The sequence below is a fragment of the Rhinolophus sinicus genome, chromosome 14 (assembly GCF_057876585.1).
Source record: "Rhinolophus sinicus isolate RSI-liver-muscle chromosome 14, RSI-T2T, whole genome shotgun sequence".
In the NCBI taxonomy this organism is placed as follows: domain Eukaryota; kingdom Metazoa; phylum Chordata; class Mammalia; order Chiroptera; family Rhinolophidae; genus Rhinolophus; species Rhinolophus sinicus.
Genome location: NC_142514.1, coordinates 183,001,178 through 183,021,859, shown reverse-complemented (window position 1 = coordinate 183,021,859; position 20,682 = coordinate 183,001,178). Strand labels below are relative to the sequence as shown.

At 54.2% G+C, this 20,682-nt stretch overlaps 3 protein-coding genes across 10 annotated transcripts; 1 reads left to right on the top strand and 2 right to left on the bottom strand.

Moving 5' to 3' along the window:
• Window positions 1–244: 244 nt before the first annotated feature.
• On the bottom strand, window positions 245–6,278 carry MUS81 (MUS81 structure-specific endonuclease subunit). Of its 3 annotated transcripts, none has more exons than XM_019737715.3 (16): window positions 5,470–6,055; window positions 5,247–5,376; window positions 4,922–5,004; window positions 4,280–4,378; window positions 4,095–4,163; window positions 3,850–3,935; window positions 3,145–3,285; window positions 2,858–2,953; window positions 2,650–2,771; window positions 2,456–2,553; window positions 1,787–1,903; window positions 1,593–1,688; window positions 1,277–1,405; window positions 1,097–1,200; window positions 498–581; window positions 245–408 (listed from the first exon to the last, which is right to left on the bottom strand). In XM_019737715.3, exons 1-16 carry the CDS (start codon window positions 5,602–5,604, stop codon window positions 342–344), a joined length of 1,656 nt encoding a protein of 551 aa, XP_019593274.3. In that variant the 5' UTR covers window positions 5,605–6,055; the 3' UTR covers window positions 245–341. The 3 variants fall into 3 exon arrangements, with proteins under 3 accessions (XP_019593274.3, XP_074192795.2, XP_074192796.2); XM_074336694.2 differs by having other exon boundaries at window positions 1,097–1,194; window positions 5,470–5,859; XM_074336695.2 differs by lacking the exon at window positions 1,277–1,405 and having other exon boundaries at window positions 5,470–6,278.
• Window positions 6,279–7,972: 1,694 nt separating this feature from the next.
• On the top strand, window positions 7,973–11,579 carry CFL1 (cofilin 1). 4 transcript variants are annotated; one of them, XM_019737725.3, is made up of 4 exons: window positions 7,973–8,130; window positions 10,037–10,344; window positions 10,624–10,700; window positions 10,921–11,579. In XM_019737725.3, exons 1-4 carry the CDS (start codon window positions 8,128–8,130, stop codon window positions 11,031–11,033), a joined length of 501 nt encoding a protein of 166 aa, XP_019593284.2. In that variant the 5' UTR covers window positions 7,973–8,127; the 3' UTR covers window positions 11,034–11,579. The 4 variants fall into 4 exon arrangements, with proteins under 4 accessions (XP_019593284.2, XP_088645830.1, XP_074192809.1 ...); XM_088789704.1 differs by lacking the exon at window positions 7,973–8,130 and adding an exon at window positions 8,258–8,615; XM_074336708.1 differs by lacking the exon at window positions 7,973–8,130 and adding an exon at window positions 8,298–8,632.
• A 1,253-nt stretch (window positions 11,580–12,832) lies between these two features.
• SNX32 (sorting nexin 32) lies at window positions 12,833–20,547 on the bottom strand. Of its 3 annotated transcripts, XM_074336709.2 has the most exons (4): window positions 20,305–20,547; window positions 15,163–15,268; window positions 14,926–15,005; window positions 14,059–14,699 (listed from the first exon to the last, which is right to left on the bottom strand). In XM_074336709.2, exons 1-4 carry the CDS (start codon window positions 20,338–20,340, stop codon window positions 14,670–14,672), a joined length of 252 nt encoding a protein of 83 aa, XP_074192810.2. In that variant the 5' UTR covers window positions 20,341–20,547; the 3' UTR covers window positions 14,059–14,669. The 3 variants fall into 3 exon arrangements, 1 of the variants encoding a protein (XP_074192810.2); XR_016018399.1 differs by lacking the exon at window positions 14,059–14,699 and adding an exon at window positions 12,833–13,343 and having other exon boundaries at window positions 14,926–15,268; XR_012497634.2 differs by lacking the exons at window positions 14,059–14,699; window positions 14,926–15,005; window positions 15,163–15,268; window positions 20,305–20,547 and adding exons at window positions 12,833–13,343; window positions 13,421–14,039.
• Window positions 20,548–20,682: the final 135 nt, after the last annotated feature.

Here is a 20,682-nt window from a genome sequence, read left to right as displayed (position 1 = left end):
CAAGCTACAGAACCTTTTATCCAAGGAAATTTTATTTATCAGGGACCCGCTGACATAAAACGAGGTTCACACTTGCAACGCCTCACCGACTTCAGCTCCTTGCTAGTCTCGGTACTCCACTAGGGAACCCTGAGGTCTTGAGGAGCTCAGTTTAAAAACGACCGGACCCAATGGGCTCCCTAGTTCCTGCCTGGATATTTTATAAAGCCCTAGGGCCTGGCATCTCCTCCATAACACATAAAGCTGCAAACACTTAGATTTTTATTGTAAGGCTAAAAGATATTGGTTAAAAGGCTGGCTAACCTTGGAAGATGGGGTTGGGGTCTGTCTTATGGCAAAGTTCAGGTCAGGGGGCTGTAGCTGCAGTAAAGCTGGGCCAAGGTCCTGCTCAGAGCGGGCCCCAGATTCCTGCACAAAGAGAGAGGCTTGTGAGGGTCAGGTCCCAGGCGCAGCAAACTTTGGCCTTAGCCACTCTCCAGGTCTGTGCCTTGCCTTACCTCTGCAGTCGCCCACACTTGATGGTGCTCAGCAGCATCTCCTGCTCCTTGGGGGTGGCACAGGCATCATAGGCGGCCAGTAGGCTGGGGGTGGGGTGGGGCGTTTGAGTTTCTAATGCTTGACAATGGCTCACTGCTGGCCCATCAAAGCCGTTTAGGCCAAAGTCCCGGGAGACGGGAGACAGGCAGGAAGCGGTCAACATGGGTTCAAGGAGTCAGGGCGACTGCTGCAGTTCCGGTGTCTGCCATTCAAGGCCCTGCTCCATCCCACTCACCCTCCCTTCACACTCCTGCAAATGTTCTCCAAGTTCTTTGCCCAGTATTTATGGCCCAACCCCTTCCTCCAGGATGCCTTCTCTGCTGCACCAGGTGGAATGTCTCCCTCCCTCCTGTGGGTTCCCCCCATACCTGAGATACTGTTTGGCCCCAGCTGGCACCACCCAACCTCCATGAGCTCCTGGGGTTCAGCTGAGTCTGCCTGTCTCTGGGTCTGCACAGCCCTCACAGAACCAGACCCCCCCACAAAGCCCTGGTTGAGCTGAATTCCATGCAGGGAGAACAAGAGCAGTAGACCCCTAAAGGGCTCTGTGGGGGCCTACCTGGCAGGGGTGCTGTACCGATCCACTAGGGCTGCTGCCTTCTCCCCACTCACTCCTCGCACCTGCACCAGCTGCCGGACGAACACCTCCCTCACGGACTGGGCCTGGGGTCAGGAGAGGGCTGTGCTAGGAGTGGTTTAGGGCTGGACCCCGTAAGGAGGAGCTGGGCAGGGGCAGTACCTTGTTTTTCATGGCTCCCATGTTGAAGTCATTGAAGGTGAGCAGTGAGCAGAGAGGGTTTGGGGAGGGGCCAGCCCCTGATTCGGGGTCCCCTGGGATTCCCCAGGGGCGACTGCGTAGAGTGTGGCCCTGAGAGGAGAAGGGAGGGGACTGAGGCTGGGCCAGAGCTCCAGGGAAACCACCCCCCCAGCCAGTCCTCGCCCGATCCTAGGCCTGTGGGTCAACCTGAGGAATAGGGATCTCACTTCCCTCGCCTTCCTTGGGGGAGACCAGGGCCCAGGGAAGGGACCAGTGCCAGACAGGTGTACCTGCTCACCTGGTAGAGTCTCTCCAGGCCCCGTGTCAAGAGGGCCAGGTAGGCAGCTGACTCCTTAATGTCTGCTGTGCGCTTTACAAAGAAGCCATCGATGACCTGGGGAAGAGGACCCAACAGAGGGAGGTGGCTCCTGGCCCAAGCCAAGCAACGGACGCTGGGGTCCCTGCCAGCTTGGCCCTGCCCTCCCAGCTCACCTGAGTGTTGGTGACAGCCTGCAGCAGTGTGCTCTCGGGAAGGCTGAGGTTGTGCACTGAGCCATGCTGCTCCACCAGGTATACTCTGCGCCCCAGGCCGCAGCGCTTCAGCCGGAACTGGGGAGGTGGAAAGAGGGACAGGAGGGTCAGGCCTGGATGTCCCTCTGCGGGGCCATCTATCATATCACACTCAGGATCGCCAGGGGGACCCTACTCCCACCGATTCACCTCCTTGGCCTCCCTAGTCTTTCTACCTGTCTCAGAGCAGCCTCCACACCTTTGTTCACGCTGTTACTCTTGCATGGAAAGTCTGTCTACCATCTTTGGATGATGCCCATTCCAGTCTCTCTCAGCCTGTACATGGCCTCTGACTATGGGGTCAGCCCCGCAACTCACCCTCCCTTCACACTCACTACAGCCACTGCAGTTGCACTCCTTGTCTATGCCAGACTGCAGGGCCTGGACGCCCTGAGCACCTGCTGTGCCCCTGGAGGGGGCCGAGGGGGGCTGATCTCGGGGCTGCCCTGGAGCAGCTCTAGTGGGGTGTGGCTGCAGTTGTGGGAGCTCTGCCTCAAGGCCACCTGGAAGTCCCCTGGATTCCTCCTGGCTGAGAAAGAGGCCCCCAGAACAGGAAGGGAGCAGGGGGTGTGGTGAGGCCGGTAAAAGAACCTTCTGCTCCCGGAAGCGACCATCGATGATGCTGCTACACAGGTCATCCAGCCGCTTGCGTTCCACGATGTGGTCCAGGACTAGTTCCCCAGGTCTCGCTGCCGAGAGGCCAAGAAGGTTCCTGTTGGCTTACGTCCCCCACCCACCAGGTCCTGCCTCGGACACCCAGCTGCCCTGCCTGTCCATGCCCTTACCCGGGTCTCTGGGCCTGGTCTCCTGTGCCACCCACACGAAGTCCCCAACGTGTAGCTTGCGCACTGTGTGGGTTACGTGCAGCCGCTGCAGCTGGCGGATCAGTTCTGATCTGTGCCCCGCCCTGGAATCGCAAGGCAGGAGGCTTAGGTCAGGGCAGGCCAGTGCCACCCCGGCATCCTCTCCTTCACTTCCCCCTACCTCACTCACCCCTTGGTCTCGCCAACATCCACACACAACAGCACCCTGTACTCTCCAGGCCTCAGCTCCAGCTGCGGCTGCTGGACACTGCCTTCACTGGCGCCACTACAAGGGAAGGTTGGTATGTGTGAGGCCAGAACCCCACTGCCAGGGCAGTTTCCCTCCAAACCCAGTGGAAGTGAGACAGCCACAGCTCAGTTGTAGGTGATGGAGATGGGGGTGGGGTATTGGCCTCGTTTCTGGGACCCCCTGCTCCTTTTCTCTCCATCCCCCCTTTCCCTCCCTCCCCTCCTCACAGCTCAGCGGAGAATGATCTTGGCACTTCTGGCTCCTCCCCAGGGGGCTCCGCTGGTTCGATACCCACGTTCAGCAAGCTCAAGCCCTCTGATTCGGCCAGCTTCTGGGCCAGCTCCAGACCCTGCGGGGTCAGTGAGTACCTAGTAGGTAGAAGACACGAACACAGATCTCCCTTCTTTGCTCATACCTGGCAGGCTCTCCTGCATGACCCCAGCTAGGCTGGCCTCACACCCTCTTGGTGACCCTGCACAATCAAGTCCAGTGGCTTCCACCATCACCCGCCAGGCTGTGTTCTTGCTCCTCTAATCACTGCCCTCTGGATGGCCAGGGCCATCCCTCAGGTCTGCAATATGTCTCAGACACTTTCCTTCCTCCCAACTTTGCTCATACTATTCCCTCCTCCCTGCAGTGCTTTTCCTGCATCATTATCCTCTGAATTCTAAAGTGTGTCAAATGCCATGTCCTTAGCAAAGCTCTTCCGCTCCGCTGATAATCTGTCGCACCTCTTCCTCCTTGCCCTCACTACTCGGTCTCTCACACCCTCGCAGTATTCCCACATTGTGGGCTCCTGGGGATAAGGCCTCCCCTTTCCCCCAACCTCAACAGCATGAGGGCTGGGAATTGCTGGGTGACTGCAGGCCCCACTCAGACCGTCATGCATGTTCCCCCTCCCTGCCTCCTGCATCCCCTGTAGTTGGCCCCACCTGGCTGGCTGTTGTGTCCTGAAGACCAGGTTCCTGTGGAGCAGGGAGCGGAGAGCTGGCCAGGATCGAGCACTTCCAGGGGCCACCTGTCCATAGGGGAGATTGTTAGAGAGCACCTGGCGCTACCATGTGTCCAGCTCCCTGGGGCCCATGCCATTGCTAGCTCCTGAGAAGGGCAGCCTCTGGTGGGCTCAAGGTCAGATGCAGAGCCACTTGGTCCCAACCTTCCCCACCTCAGTGCTCACCCCGGGAGCCTCCTGGGTACACCTCTGCAGCAGCTCCTCCTTGGTTAGGAAGCTGTGGCCACTAGGATTCTGTAACCAAGGCAGAAACATAACCAAGGCAGATTCCGTGCCTGGGCCAATCTCTTCCCAGAGCCTCACGCCCCACTACCTCGGTTCCCTGACTCTGGGTGTAGCTAGGTACTCACCAGGTGTTCCCTATAGAGCAGCAGCAGTACTGCTCGTGCTCCTGAGTGCCGAGCTGGCCAGTAGCTGCCAGAGCCTCCCGCTTTGGGCTGGGCCAGAACCTTAAAGACATAAAGGACTTTGAATATGAAAATCAGCCAGCCAGCCATTGTAGACTGAATCCCAGACAGGGCTGAGGTTCAGGTTCTATCTCTGCAGGCTGCATGGCCCTGGGCAAGTCACTCAGCTGCCTCTCAGTTCCCAGATCTGTTAAACAGGACAGATGATGGGATGATCGCCTGCAAGTTTGGGATGAGACCGTGGACACTTGTGGGGTGGTGTAATCGGCCCGATCCAGTCTCAGTTCTACCATCCACTGCAGGACAGAGGTGGTAAGACAAGAAAACTCAGTAACATCAACCCCCACAACTTACTGGGCTTGGCCCCCTAAATAACTTGATCATAGAACTGACTCTATTACCAATCAACATAGGCATACCCATCTACAAATGAGAAAACTAGCCATGAGGAAGAATAAGTCACTTGCCCAAGGCCAGGTATCACTGGTGGGGAGATGTGGACCCAGGCCTGCTAGTCCCCCAAGCCAGAAAATCTTACTCCTGGTGCCCCCACAATCCCTTCCACTCCTCTTGCCCCATCCTCACTGGCATGGAAGAGTCCTGGACTTCAGCAGGTGGTCCTTCCTGGGCTGGACTCTTTGCTCCAGATGAAGCTGGGGCATGGTCACCTGCGGGAGAAGAGAGTCAACCCCGGACCCCATGGAATCCAGCAGGCGGGAGGATCTGGGACGCTGCCAGCTCGTGTGGTAGGTGAGAGCGGTGAGGCTCTACGAGAGCCAGCACCGAGCCCTACGTCAGACAGCAACTTGGACAGGAGAGTGGAACTTGAAGCTAAGGTATCCCACGTGGTTACGGAGGCTGCACCTGGGGGAGACTCAGGGAACCCCCGACCCCTGCCGCCAGAGCTCACCACCAGATGATCGGTGCTGCTGCAGCCGCTGGTCCAGCATCCGGCAGAGCCCGTCTCCGAAATGCAGCAGGATCTTAGCTTCTTTACCGCTGCGCAGAGGCAGTGGATAACGCCGGAGGGAGCGCAGCGCCTGGCGGGGTAGGGGGTACCGTACCGGGTCAGGGCTGGCCTGGTCGTTTGGCTCCGCCAGCACCTGTCCTCATCAGGTCAGGCTGGGACCCACCTTCTGAAACACGAATTGTGTGCGGCGCCCCCTGCTGGCTGCCTCGTCCCGCCACTCGGTCAGCCAGCGTACAAAGAGCGGGTTGGGGCAAACCGGCAGCGGGCGTTTCCGGCCCAGACGCACCGGCGCCGCCATGAGCCCCAGGACTAGGCCTTTGGCGCCTCACGCCGGCGGTACTGAGAGCCCAGTTCTGGAAACAGGATTCGAACACCTGGCTCAGGAGGGTGAAGGCGGGACTTCTTCAATCACGTGGTCCGACGAGGGGCACTAACTAGAGGATAACCTCCTACTGCCCTCCCCGCCCCTTCACTACTCTGAGTGGTTGGTGCCGAGCACGGTTTCTATGGTCTTTCGCCCCCTCGCTCCTCCCGGCCAGGACCAGCCTTTGGGACGCACCCCACCCAGGCCCCCGAGCCTAGACCCGCCCCTTCCTCCCACCCCAGAATCTAGGGCGATCTTCTTTGTGAAGGCAAGAGAAAGGCGGACTGCACCCCCTTGTGGCTGGGAGGGCTGGCTGGGGCGGTGCTTAACCAAGTAATCTGAGGCTGTCATTTTCAGCTAACCTTGACGGAGGAGTCTGGAGAGACTGGGCTTGTGAAAAGGCTGAGAGGTGGGGGGTGGGAGACAAATGGTTGCAGGTGTATTTGCAGGAGAGGTATCTAGAAAGTACAGGGTATGAGAACACAAAGCTAACGCAGAAGGAGCTGAAGGACCCTCCGAGGAAATAAATGATGATCCCGAGCTGGGAGGGACGACACAGGGCAGTGGGGAGCGAAGTCAGGAATTTTCAGGGAAGGCCAAAGTTAGTAGGACGGGGGGAGGGGAACAGAGAAGAAGAAGAGGGAAAAGCAGGGAAGTGTTGGGTATCCTGGCAGGTAAAGGAGTGGCTGAGATGGATACGTGGTTGGATATGGGGGAGCAAGCTGGAGGTAAGACCCGACGAGGGTGAAAGGGGTGAACGTTTCGCCGTTTTAGTGATTTATTGGAGGTTGGGGACCCTCAGATCGGATTGAGATATTTATGCAAAAAAGGTCCCAGGTTGAGGGACACGTATGGAGGAGTTGGGCACAGGATCTCGCTTGGGAGTTGAAGCAACCCCTAGGCGTCATACCAGAAGTCGCGAGGTGCTAATTTGGAGCCTACGAGCGTAGTGGCGGCCGTGGGAGCAACAGGCCCGCCCCTCCAGACTCCGCCCAGCCTACTCCGAACGCCCGCCTCCTGTCCGACGCTGCCTTATAAGGACCCTCCAGCCATCGTTAGGGTTGGTCCCGCCCCCTCTATTCTCTTGTCCTAATAAGGACATCTAGGGCATCCCGCGGCTAGGGGCGGGAGGGAGCGCGTCTCCAGGGTAACTGCGATATCCCCCTCCCCCTTCTCGTTGCTCTTGGCAACTCTGAGGCTCGATAAAGATGGAGCCAGTTTTCTCTTCTGACAGGGTCTCTAGGGGTAGGCAGCGGTCGAGGTATGGCCTTCACCTGGGGCTCCCCGTAGCTCGGTTGGTAGGCAGTGCGCGGCGGGACGTCCCCGACTACAACCCCCGGCATGCTCTGCGAGGTACCCCACTCTAGGGAGTCGCTCCCCGACCAGTGAAGAACGGGCTTTCAGCTCATTTACATCCTTTATTACGCTTGGAGGATCAATGGCCCTAATTCCCTTGTTTGAGACCCTTTCTTCTCTGCCTGCACAGTGAAGCCGTGTCATTGTTTGAAGCCAACGAAATTTTCCCGAGCCCCCCAACCCGTTTGTTTTTGTGAAACTTGTCTCAGTTTTGGGGGGTATTAAATGAACTATATGCCTGGTTCTCAACTCGAGAACAAGATTCAAGTTTGATTTAGTATCTATTTCTTTTCGCTCTGTAGTAAAAGGCACGTAATCCTTGAGTTGAATGCACAAACCCCTGCCCTTCTACTTTTAGTGCCTTGTAAATTTGCCAAACGTTTAAAACGACACATCTATTTTCAAAGAGTTCCTTTTAACCTTTCCCGTATTTTTTTCTCTTATTTTATTGCAGTTTCATATGGCCTTTTCTCAGGAGACAAGTGTGGCTTTGCCATGGAGGGTGCTCAATGTTTACTGGATTGAAGGCGCCTTATACTTGCGATTCTCCTGCTCAAGGACTGGATTCCGGGCCAGTGAATAGTTGCTTCGCTTCAGAAAAGCAAAATACTAATTCACTCAAAGTTTTCAGACCAAGGGATCCAGAAAGTGCTAAGATGGATCTTAAGGAAACCGTTTCACAACTGGGTGAAGGAAGAGCCGCGAAGTCGGGGCTCATTTTCGGGTCATGTTACCTAGCGCCTTTCACAGCGTTTAGCGTTTCCTGGGAAATTCGACCAATGGGCGCGCTCTCTGTGCCAGAGCCCCGCCTCTCTCGGCTGTCTCGGACTACATTTCCCAGTATGCAATGTAGCGCTGGGAAGACGGTTAACCAAAAAGACTCTGTTACCCAGCGAGCTCGAGGACGGCGCAGGACCCTTGGACTTCATTTCCCGTCGGTCCGCAGTGGGAGCGCCGGAAGCCCGCCCCGCCCCTCATTGTGCGGCTCATACTAAACGGAAGGGGCCGGGAGAGGCCGCGTTCAGTCGGATCCCGGCAGCAGCTGCAGCGGCTCTCATCTTTTCTGGCTCTCCTTGCTGTCGCCTTTTTGCTTCCGGAAACATGGTGAGCGCCAGGCCACGGTGCTTGAGGGAGGCGGCTGCGAGTTGGTCGTCTCGCGTGTGGGAGGGAACGGGGAAACGACGTCGGCACCCCTCCCCCAGCACCCCGGGCGGGATGAGGGTCTCGTGCTGAGGGGCGGGCGGCCCCGGGACGCGCGTGCGCGCCCGCGGGCGCCAGGGATGGCTGGCTGGGACGTCGCACGCGCGCCCCCTGGGCTCCCTTCCCCTCCCCCACCTCTGTGGTGCGCCCGCGCGGACACTAGCCGTGGGGGAGGGGTCCGAGGCGCGCGCCCGCCCCTCGCAGATCGGGTGGTGTCGCGCGCCGCAGCGGCGAAGTGAGTCGGTTCACGGGAACGCGCGCTTGACGGGAGCACGCGGTATCCAAACCTCGCCCGGGGGCGGCGAAGGAAAAGCGCGCGAGCAGTCTTGGCGCGCGCGCCCCACCCAAGTGCTGTTCCTGTCTCCGCGTCATCCTCCCTCGGCAGGCTGGTCTGTCTCGAGAGCAGGTGGCAAAGATGCCTGCGCCTGGGAGGGGCGGGCGCGGCGGGGATGCGCGGGCGTCAGGGTCCGGGAGTGGGCGCCCGGGATTAGGGGCTTGCACCGCGCGGCACGGATCGGACACCGCAGAGGCCACGGTCCTGCTCCGGAGCGAGCTCGCCCACGAAGCGAGCTGGGTTCTCCGCTCTGTACATCGGGCAAAGGCTGGAACGGCGCTTTCGGCAGCGCGTGCGCACACGCTCGGGCCTGGGCGCTGGGCCCGAAGCCTTGGACAAGCGGGGCCATCGGCTTTCCCGGATGGGGCTTGAGGGTGGAGTCAAGTTTAGGGAAGTGACCCAGGCGGGCACCGCCCGGAAACCACCCCGCCCGAGTTCGGCCCGAAGGCTCCGAGAACCGAACGTTGTGTAACTTGCCGAGGCTCCGGCTGATATGCCGGCTTGTAAAAGCGATTCTTTCGGGTTGAGGCCCTGGAGTTGCTACTGCCTCTGGGTAGGGGTTTCTCTCTCGGGGAGGGGCCGAGCCTAGCCTAGCTCCTTTCCCCGCCTACTCCGGAAGCGGCTGAGTCACGTGGCCGGCTTCCTCTGCAGTTCCGGGAGGGGGGTGCTCCGCAGATTTCATCGTGGACAGTCGCTGCTTTTCCGGGCTAGGGTGTCCCCCGATACGACCCAAAATAGAAGTATAAAGGGCTCTCAAGGACTGTAGGCATTTGAGTTTGCGCTGTGTACTTCTGTCAGCCTTTTGGGCCTGCATTTTCCCCAAAAAATAGGGAGTTGTCGGGTAAGGCCTTAATGAGGGGTTGTAATTTTTTGGTTGAGGAAGACTCCAGCAGAGAAAAGGATAGTTTGTGTAATAACTGCACTGAGCGACTCTGATGAATTTGCCTCAACGGCTGAGCACCTTTGGTGTTCCATCTAGCATTGTAGGGGCCTGGTTCTCTCTTTCCAGAAGAGATGGCTGTGATTTCGGTGTCTAGGTTTTCTTCAAAGTGGTTCTGAGTCAGCAGTTTTATCCAAAAGCTGAGATTGTGTAATGTGAGTAGGAAACGAGTCAGTTGCCTGTGGATTCTTCTAATTCTGGGCTCATGTCTCAATCATGGTTCTGTTTCTCACGGGTCTTCAATTTCTAGCCTGTAAGATGTTGGGGTGGGGAGAAATGATGCTGAATGAGGTGATCAGAGGTCTCTTCTGTGGCTGCCATTTTGGGGTCGTGTCCCATCTGGTTTTTTGACAGTGGCTTGAGTAGGAAAATAGGGATACTTACTTTGGGAAAGGGTTTCATGAGCTCTTGGGGCTGAGGACTATAGAGTATGTTGGTTGGCATCCAGACAGGTCTCCTAAGAAAGCAAAGGAAGGGACTTCAGGGGGAGTCCCAGGAAGTTTTTTTTTATGAGGTGTGTGTGGCTCGTCCCCCAGGCCTCTGGTGTGGCTGTCTCTGATGGAGTCATCAAAGTGTTCAATGACATGAAGGTGCGTAAGTCGTCGACACCAGAGGAGGTGAAGAAGCGCAAGAAGGCCGTGCTCTTCTGCCTGAGTGAGGACAAGAAGAACATCATCCTGGAGGAGGGCAAGGAGATCCTGGTAGGTGATGTGGGCCAGACTGTAGACGACCCCTACGCCACCTTTGTCAAGATGCTGCCGGACAAGGACTGTCGCTACGCCCTCTATGATGCAACCTATGAGACCAAGGAGAGCAAGAAGGAGGACCTGGTGTTTATCTTCTGGTGAGCTCCTCCTGCAGGCACTTCTTTTGTCACCTGTAGTGGCTCTGTCTCACTCCCCCTTTCTCAGGATGGGAACTCTGCCTCCTAATTAACCAGAAGTGTGTGTTTTTTTGGGGGAGGGTGTTGTAACAGAAAACTTGTCAATGAGGAACTTGATGAAAGTTTGAATGCAAGCGGCCAGCTCAAGTGTTTCTCTGGAAGTCATCTATTGCTTGAGGGCACTTGCTAGACTTGGAGGAGACTTTGCTGCAAGTTTCTGTGTCTCTTGTTTCTATCCAGGGCTCCTGAGTCTGCACCCCTTAAGAGCAAAATGATCTATGCCAGCTCCAAGGACGCCATCAAGAAGAAGCTGACGGGTAAGGGACAGCATTGGTAGTGCCACATGCCCTTCTTTCTGCCCAGGCTTTGGCTGTAGGGTGGGGTGACTGGCATGGCAGAGGAGGTTCCTCCCCCTCCTTGTCCCTGGCTGTTTGGAATGTAACCCTGTCCTTCCCATCTGTTCCGACTGGCTCCTTCCCAGCCATAAACTACCCCTACTGCTTCCTGCTCACATATGCTCCCCCCTTTTCCCCACAGGGATCAAGCATGAATTACAAGCAAACTGCTACGAGGAGGTCAAGGACCGCTGCACTCTGGCAGAGAAGCTGGGGGGCAGTGCTGTCATCTCCCTGGAGGGCAAGCCTTTGTGAGCCCCCTCCAGCCCCCTGCCCGGAGCATCTGGCAGCCCCAGACCTGCCCATGGGGGTTGCAGGCTGCCCCCTTCCTGCCAGACCGGAGGGGCTGGGGGGATCCCAGCAGGGGGAGGGCAATCCCTTCACCCAGTTGCCAAACAGCCCCCCCACCCCCTGGACCTTCCTCTTCCCTCCACCCCTGACGGTTCTGGCCTTCCCCAACCGCTTTTGATCTTCTGATAATTCTTGGGTTGAAGAAGACCAAGTTCCCCCCAGGCACCCCAGTTTGGGGGTCTGTGTTTTTTTTAACGACATCCCAACTCCCCTCCTGTTCCTCCATTTCCCAAGCTGCCAACTTCTAACCGCAATAGTGACTCTGTGCTTGTCTGTTTAGTTCTGTGTATAAATGGAATGTTGTGGAAATGACCCTTCCCCACGCCGCCTGGTTTCCCTCCCTTTTTCCAACTGGTCATGGCCACTCACGGAAGTAGGACCAGTGAGGAACCTTCAATTAAAAAAAAAAAGAAAGAAAAAGACACACAACAATAAAAAGGCTCGCTAATAGGGTGTTTGTTTCAGGGCTGGGGCCCAGGGAACCTTGTGGGGTAGGTACGCTGGGAGTGTAAGCTGCATCTCTTCTCTATATCTTAGCTCTAACCAGCCCCTACACCCTCATCTGGCCCCAGGGACTGGCTGAGCCTCCCTTCTGACAGTCACCACTCATTCTACACCAGGTGACCAGACTGGCTGTTGAGGTAGCCGAGCCAGAGTATGTCTGCAGGGACCACGGAGCTGGAGCTTTGTGTTTAAACTGCTTCTGTAGCCTTGGCCCTCGTGGGCAGTGTTGCAGTGAGGTCCCTTCTCTGATTCCCTGTTCAGTCCTGCCCAGATGTGAGCTGTGAGATTGCAAGTTACAGGTAGCCTCTTGAGTTTGGTCTTTTTGCTGCCTTCTTCTCTGGGCGGCTGACTCATTTAGGAGGGCTGGGTTCAGTGGCTCCTGTGAGTCAAGTTGAGCCTTTGGCCTTAGGTAGATGTGGCTGGAGTCCAGGGTGGGGCCAGCCAGGTGGAGCCCAGGACTTCAGACCCAGGTGTCTTGAGTCCCACCTCCCTGTGTTTAACCAAGAGGGTGTTGGCTAGAGCCCCAAGCCTTATGCCAGTATTGCTGTGGGCTCTCTCCAGCCTGTACTTTGGGCTTTAACCTGCCCGGCAGGTAAAGGTATCCTAGAAATCTTGCCCTAGGGGTGGTAATGCAGGACTTCTGCCTCCCTCTCCCAGTCAACTGAACGAAAAAAGCCTAGAATTAGAGCTGCTTCCTTAGTTTCTCCGAGCTTGCCAGTATTTCTGGGAGGGAAACAGGGAGGGGTAAGTTCCCATTTTACTGAGAACATAGGTGAAGAGGATTTGTGATTAGTCTTATGTGTGGTGCTTGCCAGGAGTTTATGGGGGTGGTGACATGCCTAGAAGATTGCTCCTGGGTTTCAAGCCCTGGGTCTTGCCCTACCTATGGAGTCAGTTGGCACTCTGGGAAATGACTGAGGATACTGTAGTGTTCCTCCGCTGCTCCCCCAGGATCTGGTCTCCATAGTTCCCTGGTAGCAGGGATGCCTGATGGGCCCTGGAGCCATGGGAAGTGAGGACAAAGCAGGCCTCCTTGTTACAGAACCAGGCTCTTTATTTGTGAACTGCTGAACTCCAGCCAGAGGGTGAATGGAGGCTGCCCCTCAGCTCCCTGGGGAGGGAAGTAAGGGCTCCTGGGCTCTCCCGTGCTGCCCTACCTTCCTCTTGCAGGGCTTGGCACCTTGGGGTGGGGCTTGGGCTTCCCCTTGGAGGTTGTGGGGCATGGCCAGTGGCTGCTTGGGTGTGGAAGGAGACATCGGTCTGGGGGACTCATGGTATTAAACGCCACAGAGCAGGCTGGCTGCTCTAAGGCTCCCCCTTAAGGGTGACAAGTTTCGGAGAAGCAGGGTGCTGGTCTGCAGAGACGTCCTAGACACCCCCCCACCCCCCCCCCCCGTGCCACCATGCTTCCTGCGAAGGTGCTGTTCTTCCTGCACTTCATAACTGTCCCCACCCTCCCCATTCCTGTCCTCAGCAGTAACAGCTGCCATTTATTGAGGGCTTACTGTTGATAAAGGCCCTGAACCTCAGCTGGGACTGCTCACAGCTGCCTCACCCTTGTCCCTGAACAGACACTAGGTAAGAACCGGGGAGGCAGCAGGAAGGCAGGTAAGGATGGAAGGCTCACCTTGGCGTGTTTGAGCTCCAGCTCCGACATCTCAGGGTTCTTGCTCAAAGAGGAGACACGCCAAGACTTGACATTCACAAGCTCTGGAGAGAAGCAGAGAGGAATGGGAACTTGGGCAGGTAGGCAGCCCAGTGTCAGGCTCCAGGGCCGTGTGGCTTACCCTGCTTTGCTGAGTGAGGCGTTCAGAGCGTTGGCAGCACATTTGCTGGTGGCTCTCAGCGGTTCGCACTGCCTCATTCCTGGTGTGTGCCTTGTCCAAAGCCTTGGTGGCGTTCTCATACCGTGTTTCCCCGAAAATAAGACTGCCAGACATTTCAGCTCTAATGTGTCTTGTGGAGCAAAAATTAATATGAGAATCCGGTCTTACTTTACTAGAAGACTGGGTCTTATACCATATAGTGGGTCTTACGTTAATTTTTGCTTCGAAAGATGCATTAGAGTTGATTGTCCGGATAGGTCTTATTTTCGGGGAAACATGGTAGTGACCAGGGCCCGCAGCTGCCAGTAGAGCAGGTCCTGGGGCCAGCAGGGGCTCTCATCTACCTACCTCCCTGGTTGCTCCACTCCCATTGGCCCCCAGCCCTGAGATTTGCTCTGGGGCCACCTCTCACCTTGGCTGCGTGTATAGTATCTCAGCATGTCTGAGCTTCAGGTCTTCATCTGAGGCCACTTGGCTCTCCAGCTTATGAATCAGGAAGGCAGAGGCTGGGGAGGGAGCTTGCTGAGTGGATCTAGCAATCCATCAGTCGTTTGATAACCACTCTAGATGAAACCCTGATGTGAAGGGGAGTGGTCAGGGAAGGTGTCACAGATGAGGCAGTATCAGATCTGGATCTCGGGGGTTGAGTAGGAATTAAAACAACAGCCAAAGGCTTTAGAGGTGTGTAAGCCTGGTATGGGTTCAGGGAACCTGAAGTTAAGTGGGGGCACTTGGATGGCAGTGGCCAGGTCATGAAAGGCCTCAAATGCAATCTCAGGACTGGGCTTTGTGTCGGGCAGTTTCTGGAAAGGGGTAGGGTCCCTGAAGGACCTTGAGCAGGAAGAGAGGTGGTCCCAACACAGTTTAGAAATATTGCCATACTTAGTGACTTTTTTTGGAGGATTCAGAGACTAGGTCTTGGGCAGCGTGTCTGGCAAACTGCCAGAGGCTTGTGTGGCACATCCTCGTAAATGCGTTGTCAAGCTCAGTTCCCACCCTCCTCCCCCATCACCACACACACTTGAGACTGAGTCTCTGTCTCCCCTCCACCTCTTATTAAACTAGCCTGGAGGGTAAGTCCAGGGCGTCATTAGGCCCAAGTTATCACAGAACATTCCAAAGTGGTCCTGGAGCTTGACCCTTTTCTAGGACTTCCTTCCCTAAATGGGTCATTGGGTGGCCTGTCATCATGGAAGACAGTATTTACCCTTCAAAGAGTTCTGCCAGTTTGAAGACGCTCCTAGGAAGCAATGGGGACGAGTTAGGGAAGGGGCCTTAGGTGGGTGCATAAAGCCTCCTTGCCCTTAGCCCACCCTTAGGGAAATCTCCCTCTCCTGTTTCCCAAATCCCAGGAGACACTTCTGCACCTCCCACCTAGAGCTGATAGACTTCCACAGTGACTCCTGGTGGGCAGATATAGCATTACAAGCACAAAAAAGGCAGGAGGGGTGGCAGGGAGGCCTCACGTTTTCAGCTGGTTGATTTCCTGTGTTCCTTCCCAGGCTGCTCAGTGCAGAGGAGATAGGGAAATAATCGTCAGCCAGGCCTGTTGGGAACAGCCCTCCATCAGAACCCACTGGTCTGCACATCAAGCGCCATTCCTGGTGTTTGTGGCCAGACGCGGGATTTCCTGCTCTCCAGTGGGAAGGAAGACTGCTGGGGAGAAGTGGCAGGGAATCCAGGGCCCCTTGGGCCCTGCGTACACTTGTGGGAGTGCACCACACGGCCTGCCCGCAGGTAGGTATCCTCAATGCAGGTGTGGTACTCCAGCAGGGAAGTCCTCTTAGGCTCAAAGAAGTCATTCACCTCCTAAGGGAACAAGACAAGACCCACTTACACCAAGTCACCAAGAGTATGGCAGCCACTGACAATCGGGTGGCACAATCTTCCTGTAGGCCAGTGGCTTCCCTCCCATAGCCACCCTGGGCCTCAATCCTTGCTGTGGACTTGAGGCCCTGGGTGGAATCCAGAGGGGCCCCAGGGGTCACCTTGAGCCCTGACATGCTGGTGATGAGGGCCTCATCTGCAGACTTCACAACATTGCTCAGAAACCCACCAAGGAGCTCCTTCCTGTTCTTTCCTCGGACACTCAGCTGAGGCACACATGGGGAGGGTGTGATGTTGGGGTGAACATTTGCCACTCGTGGAGCTGAAGAGACAGGCTTGAGCCCACCTAGAGCCCTGCCCTCCATCCCCGGGGTGACCCCTGTGCTCCTGCCCAGCTCCCATCCTGGCTGTATTCCAAAAAGACAAAGAAGTTGCCTTGCCACCGAGGGGTGGGCTACCAGGCGCTGCAGATAGACTTCATGCGTCGCAACGCAACTGTCTTCTTAAAGATAGCGAGGTACTCGCTGCAGAGAATGGCAGGCAGCTCGTGGGCGCTGTGTGGTTCTGATCATCCTGCCTCCTGAGCTCTGGGCTCAGAGTCGGTCCCTTAACATCCAGGCGATAGGGGGGGAATCCTGGGGCTCCCAGGAGAGGGCTGGGGCTTTGTCACAGACAAAGCTTCTCATGCTTCTAGCTCCTGCTTCATTTTGGCAAACTCTTCCCGAGTGACGGAGCTGTCTCCTCCACCCAACTTCTATAGCTTTTCCCTTGAAGCCTCCAAGTCTGGCTTTGGAAGGGTTGGGGGCATCTTCTCAAAGGAGGGACAGCTGGAAAACTTATTGCTGAGAAGGCCATCACCCGCATCCAGAAGCTTGGGCCAGCCTTCTATCCTCACCCAAGCACCCAGGCCTACCCCTCCCAGCCCCAGCCTGCCCGGCCCCTCCCAATAAGGCCGGTGTACTCGTTTTCCACATAGGCATCCTGAGCCAGATGAATTCCTCAGGCTGCGGCATGACTGAGAACTCTGGGCGAAGGGAGGGAGGCAGCTCTGAAAGCCGGGAAGCCTGTCTGAGCCTCTCCTCCCCTCTCCAAGCCATGCATCAAGCTTTCTGAGCACCCACTCAGGGGCCTCCCCAGTCCCAACACCCAGGTGAGGCCCAGATGGGGCTCGTGTCCAGGATTCAGTCAGGATTGTGGATGGGGGATGGTTAGGACTTGGGCCTTAGGCAAAGGTAATCAGAAACTAGTCAAGATACCCACTTTCTCAGAGGCGCAAGGGGCAGGAGCCAGGTTGAGGAAGAGAGCCCAAAGGCTATGACGGCACGTGCCCACCGTCCCCCGGGACAGCAGAGGCTGAAAGAAGAAGGTTGTTCATTGGAACCGCCCCCTCACTCCTCATGTAGCCTCACCTTGGTTTGAACGTGAATTTCACCTTGTCCCGCTCCCTCACTGCATCAGAGATCTCCACCTGTAAGGAGCTGTCCCCCTGCACGTCCACTGATTTGGAGAAGGGCTGTGGGGGAGGGGAGGTCCCTGACACAACTGACCACTGTGCCTTTGCACATCCTCGCCGCAGCCTTCTGGTCCTCGGCCCACTTCAGCAGCACTGCTTCCGTAATGCCCCAGGGTTACCAGCTGCCCCCAGAGGGATCCTGCTAAGTCACTGCTCAGGGCTTTACAATGACCACAACACTTTCCTACCCTCTCCTCCTCTGAAGCAGGTAGAATTCTCTTTTTATAGATGTAGGAGCTGAGCCCACCAGAGAGGTGAATTAACTTATCTGAGATCTCACAGCTGTAACAGGGTTTCTCGATTTCAAACCCCATGCACTTTCTCAGTTATCTGCCCAGCCCTTCCCCAGCTGGTTATCTCAGGTCCCCTTGTACAGTGAGTTTCATGGGAAGTTCCCTACTTTCACTACTTTTAGTGCCATGAGGCACTGGCTTGTAGGCTTGTATTTCTCTAAGCGAAAAGATTCATGAGGCACCAAACTACCAGTTCATTCTTGCATTGAGCTATTCAACAAGCATTTATTGAACACATATGTCCACCTCATTGTGCCAAGTGATACTAAGGAGAAGGGAAGAGGCTTAGAACCCACTCTACCTGAAGCATTTCTCACTAGTACATAGACTGGCAAATGCCCACTCTCACACCCAGAGGTCTCACTCTCACAAGTTTTGGCACACATTGGGGACCACTATTCTGACCACTGTCACCATAAGTCTTGAACTTCATACACATGCAATTATACAGTATATACCTTTTTGTGTCCATGTTCTTTACTAAGATCCAACTGTGTTGCGTGCCATTCTTTTTCATTGCTGTCTAGTAGTCCATTATATGAATATATCATAGTTTATGTATCCATTCTACATTTGGTCATTTGGTTTATTTCAAGTTTAGGGCTATTATGAATAAAGCTGCCATCAACATTCTTGTATGTGTCTTTTGAGGGACCTAAGTACTCACATGATATGCGTGAGGATTGCTTGGCCATACGGTAGGCATGTTTAAAATACTTTAATAGATAATGCCAGTTTTCCAAGGTGATTATACTCATTTACACTCCCACCAGCATTGTCTGAAAGTTCCAGTTGCACATCTGTGCCAATACTTAGAATTGTTAGTTCTTTTTATTTTAGCCATACTGGTGGCAATATGGTAATAGCACATTGTGGCTTTAATTAGTATTCTCTGGGGAGGAATGGTTTTGAACACCATTTTTTGTACCTATTGGCCATTTGGATATCTTCTTTTGTAAAGTACCTATTTAAGTCTTTTGCTCCTCCCCTGCACCCCCTTTTTAAAACCAGATTGTCCTATTCTTATCGATTTGTAGGAACGCTTTATATACCCTGGAATAATATGTGTTACCAATATCTCCTATTCTATGGGTTGCCTTTTACTCTCTTAATGGCTTATAATTTTACAAGCTCAATATATCAATCCTTGTGATTAAGTATTTGTGCGTACTCTTGAAGAAATTTTTGTTTATCCCCAAGTCTTGAAGATATTCTCCTATTTTCTAGAAATTAAATCTTAGCTTTTATATTTAGGTCTGATTGATTTTCAATTCATTTTGTATTCAGTGTAGATCTGGGTACAATATACTAACAAAATGTTTTGTTGAATTGACAAATCCAACAAAACCTTTAACCATCATAAAATGTCCCTCTTTATTTCCAGTAATAGTCCTTGTCTTACAGTCTACTTTGTCTGAAACTAATTCAGCAATACCAGCTTTCTTTTCGTTAGTGTGTCCATGATATATATTTTTCCATTAATTTATTTTCAATCTTTCTGTGTTCTTATATTTAAAATATGTCGCTTTTAACAGAATAGAGTTCTTTTTAAAAATCCAATCAGAGAATGTTTTTTAATTGGAGTCTTTGGTCCAATCTTAATTGTAATTACTGATAGAGTAGGTTATTTTGTTTGTTTGTTTGTCTATAAACCTACCATCTTTGCTTTTTGTTTTCTCTTTGTCTCGTTTGTTTTTTGTTCCTTTATTTTTTTTCTTTGCCTTCTGTTAGATTGGTATTTTATATTATTTCATTTTATACATTTTTATTAAAAGATTTTTTTGGGGAAGGGAAACAGGACTTTATTGGGGAAAAGTGTGTACTTCCAGGATTTTTGTCCAAGTCAAGTTGTCCTTTCAATCTTAGTTGTGGAGAGTGCCGTTCAGCTTCAAGTTGTTGTCCTTTCAGTCTTAGTTGTGGAGGGCGCAGCTCAGCTCCAGATCCAGTTGCTGTTGCTAGTTGCAGGGGGTGCAGCCCACCATCCCTTGCGGGACTCGAGGAATTGAACCGGCAACCTTGTGGTTGAGAGCCCACTGGCCCATGTGGGAATCAAACCGGCAGCCTTCGGAGTCAGGAGCATGGAGCTCTAACCGCGTGAGCCACCAGGCTGGCCCCTCATTTTATACTCTTATATTTTTACTTACATATTTATTATTATTCTCATTTCTCTATATTCAAAGGAGAATCTTAGAGAAGGCAATGCTTACTCTAGAGGACAAGGTCTAATAGTGGACTTTCAGAGAGTCTGGCACTTACAAAGGTTTGGGGGTGCACCCATCAGTTTGATAGCCCAGCACATGTTCAGAGAACATAGCATCCCATACGATAACACTAATAATAATAGCAATAACAATAATATAATAGCTAACACTTATATTTGCACTTTCTATACACCAGGTACCGTTGAGGCATTTTATATATATTAACTAATTTAACTGTGGATTATGAACATAGATAAACATTGAAACAGATACTTTCTGTTCTATACCTTGTGGCTTCTCTGACACCCCCAGGGAAGGCTCTTCCTCTGTCCAACTGCCCTACCACCACAGCAGTCTCATTGGTACAGTAGACCCCCAGTGCCCTGTCTCCTTCCTGCTGCCTTAGTATCTCTGCTCTGACCTACACCGCTTGGTAACGCTTGAGGAGCCACAAGGTTGGTTCATAGCTGCTCCATCCTTATCCCTCGGCCACAGCGCACGATGTACACGCTTTCAAGCCCCAACTGTGCAGCTCGGTGTGTCCAGCCCCTAATCATCCGTGATACAAAGATGCTTAATAACTATTTGTTGAATGAAGTCAAGAGGAAAGGATAAAGAATGAATGGTCTTATGATTATATGAACACTGAGAACACAAGTGAAGCCATTAGCGCTGAACAGGATTCCTCCCACCTTGGGAAAGAAGACGGATACTCCAGTTCCGTCTCAATCCCTGACATCCCTTCCTCCTTTTCTTCCCCATCAAGCCAGCATGAGTGACACTGGGGTCCCTTTCCACCTGTAAGGGCAAAGGTAAACCCCGCTTCCTTTGGCATCCTCACCAGTCCCCATGCAGCTGCCATAGAGGCGCCCCATCCGCTTGCTACGCCTGCGCGCGAACACACACACACACACACACACACACACACACACATACTTCCCTGATTGGGCAGCATTGGGTATAATGGAGTGAGGTGGAGGTTGGGAGAGGCTTTGCATCCTAAATCTTTACCTTGCTCTCCTCTCCAGCCTCTTGATGCTCCTCCATCACTCCCCTTCTCGGCTGCAGCACACACGGATTGCGCGGCTGGCCACCCGCGCGCTTCCGCACCTCGGTCCCCCGTAATTCTCCCAGATGAACGGACCGAATGAGGATCCTATCAGCTGACCGAGACACTCCCCCCTCCCAGCCGCGGAGTCACCTGGAGTCCGGCGTGGTTCCCACCCCGTTCCCTCGCAGCCTGCCTTTTGATTGGGTACCAGGTTTATCGTTCGCGACGCCATTGGCTGCAATATTTGTCGTTCCGGTGGCTAGGCCCCAGCTTTTAAGGGGAATCGCAGAACCCAGAGGGCTGGGAAGAGGCGACAGCTTGGGGGCTGGGGTCGAGGG

What these genes read in the sequence shown, in the direction of transcription:
- SNX32 (XM_074336709.2), bottom strand. Translation starts at nt 20,340, where the DNA reads ATGGAGGAGCATCAAGAGGCTGGAGAGGAGAGCAAG. An exon ending in TGTGGTGCACTCCCACAAGT is followed by an intron (nt 15,006 to 15,162) that starts GTACGCAGGGCC and finishes TGTTCCCAACAG; the next exon opens with GCCTGGCTGACGATTATTTC. An exon ending in GAAATCAACCAGCTGAAAAC is followed by an intron (nt 14,700 to 14,925) that starts GTGAGGCCTCCC and finishes ATTGCTTCCTAG; the next exon opens with GAGCGTCTTCAAACTGGCAG.
- MUS81 (XM_019737715.3), bottom strand. Translation starts at nt 5,604, where the DNA reads ATGGCGGCGCCGGTGCGTCTGGGCCGGAAACGCCCGCTGCCGGTTTGC. An exon ending in CGGTACAGCACCCCTGCCAG is followed by an intron (nt 582 to 1,096) that starts GTAGGCCCCCAC and finishes CCCCACCCCCAG; the next exon opens with CCTACTGGCCGCCTATGATG. An exon ending in AAGTGTGGGCGACTGCAGAG is followed by an intron (nt 409 to 497) that starts GTAAGGCAAGGC and finishes CTCTTTGTGCAG; the next exon opens with GAATCTGGGGCCCGCTCTGA.
- CFL1 (XM_019737725.3), top strand. An exon ending in GACCTGGTGTTTATCTTCTG is followed by an intron (nt 10,345 to 10,623) that starts GTGAGCTCCTCC and finishes GTTTCTATCCAG; the next exon opens with GGCTCCTGAGTCTGCACCCC. An exon ending in CATCAAGAAGAAGCTGACGG is followed by an intron (nt 10,701 to 10,920) that starts GTAAGGGACAGC and finishes TTTTCCCCACAG; the next exon opens with GGATCAAGCATGAATTACAA.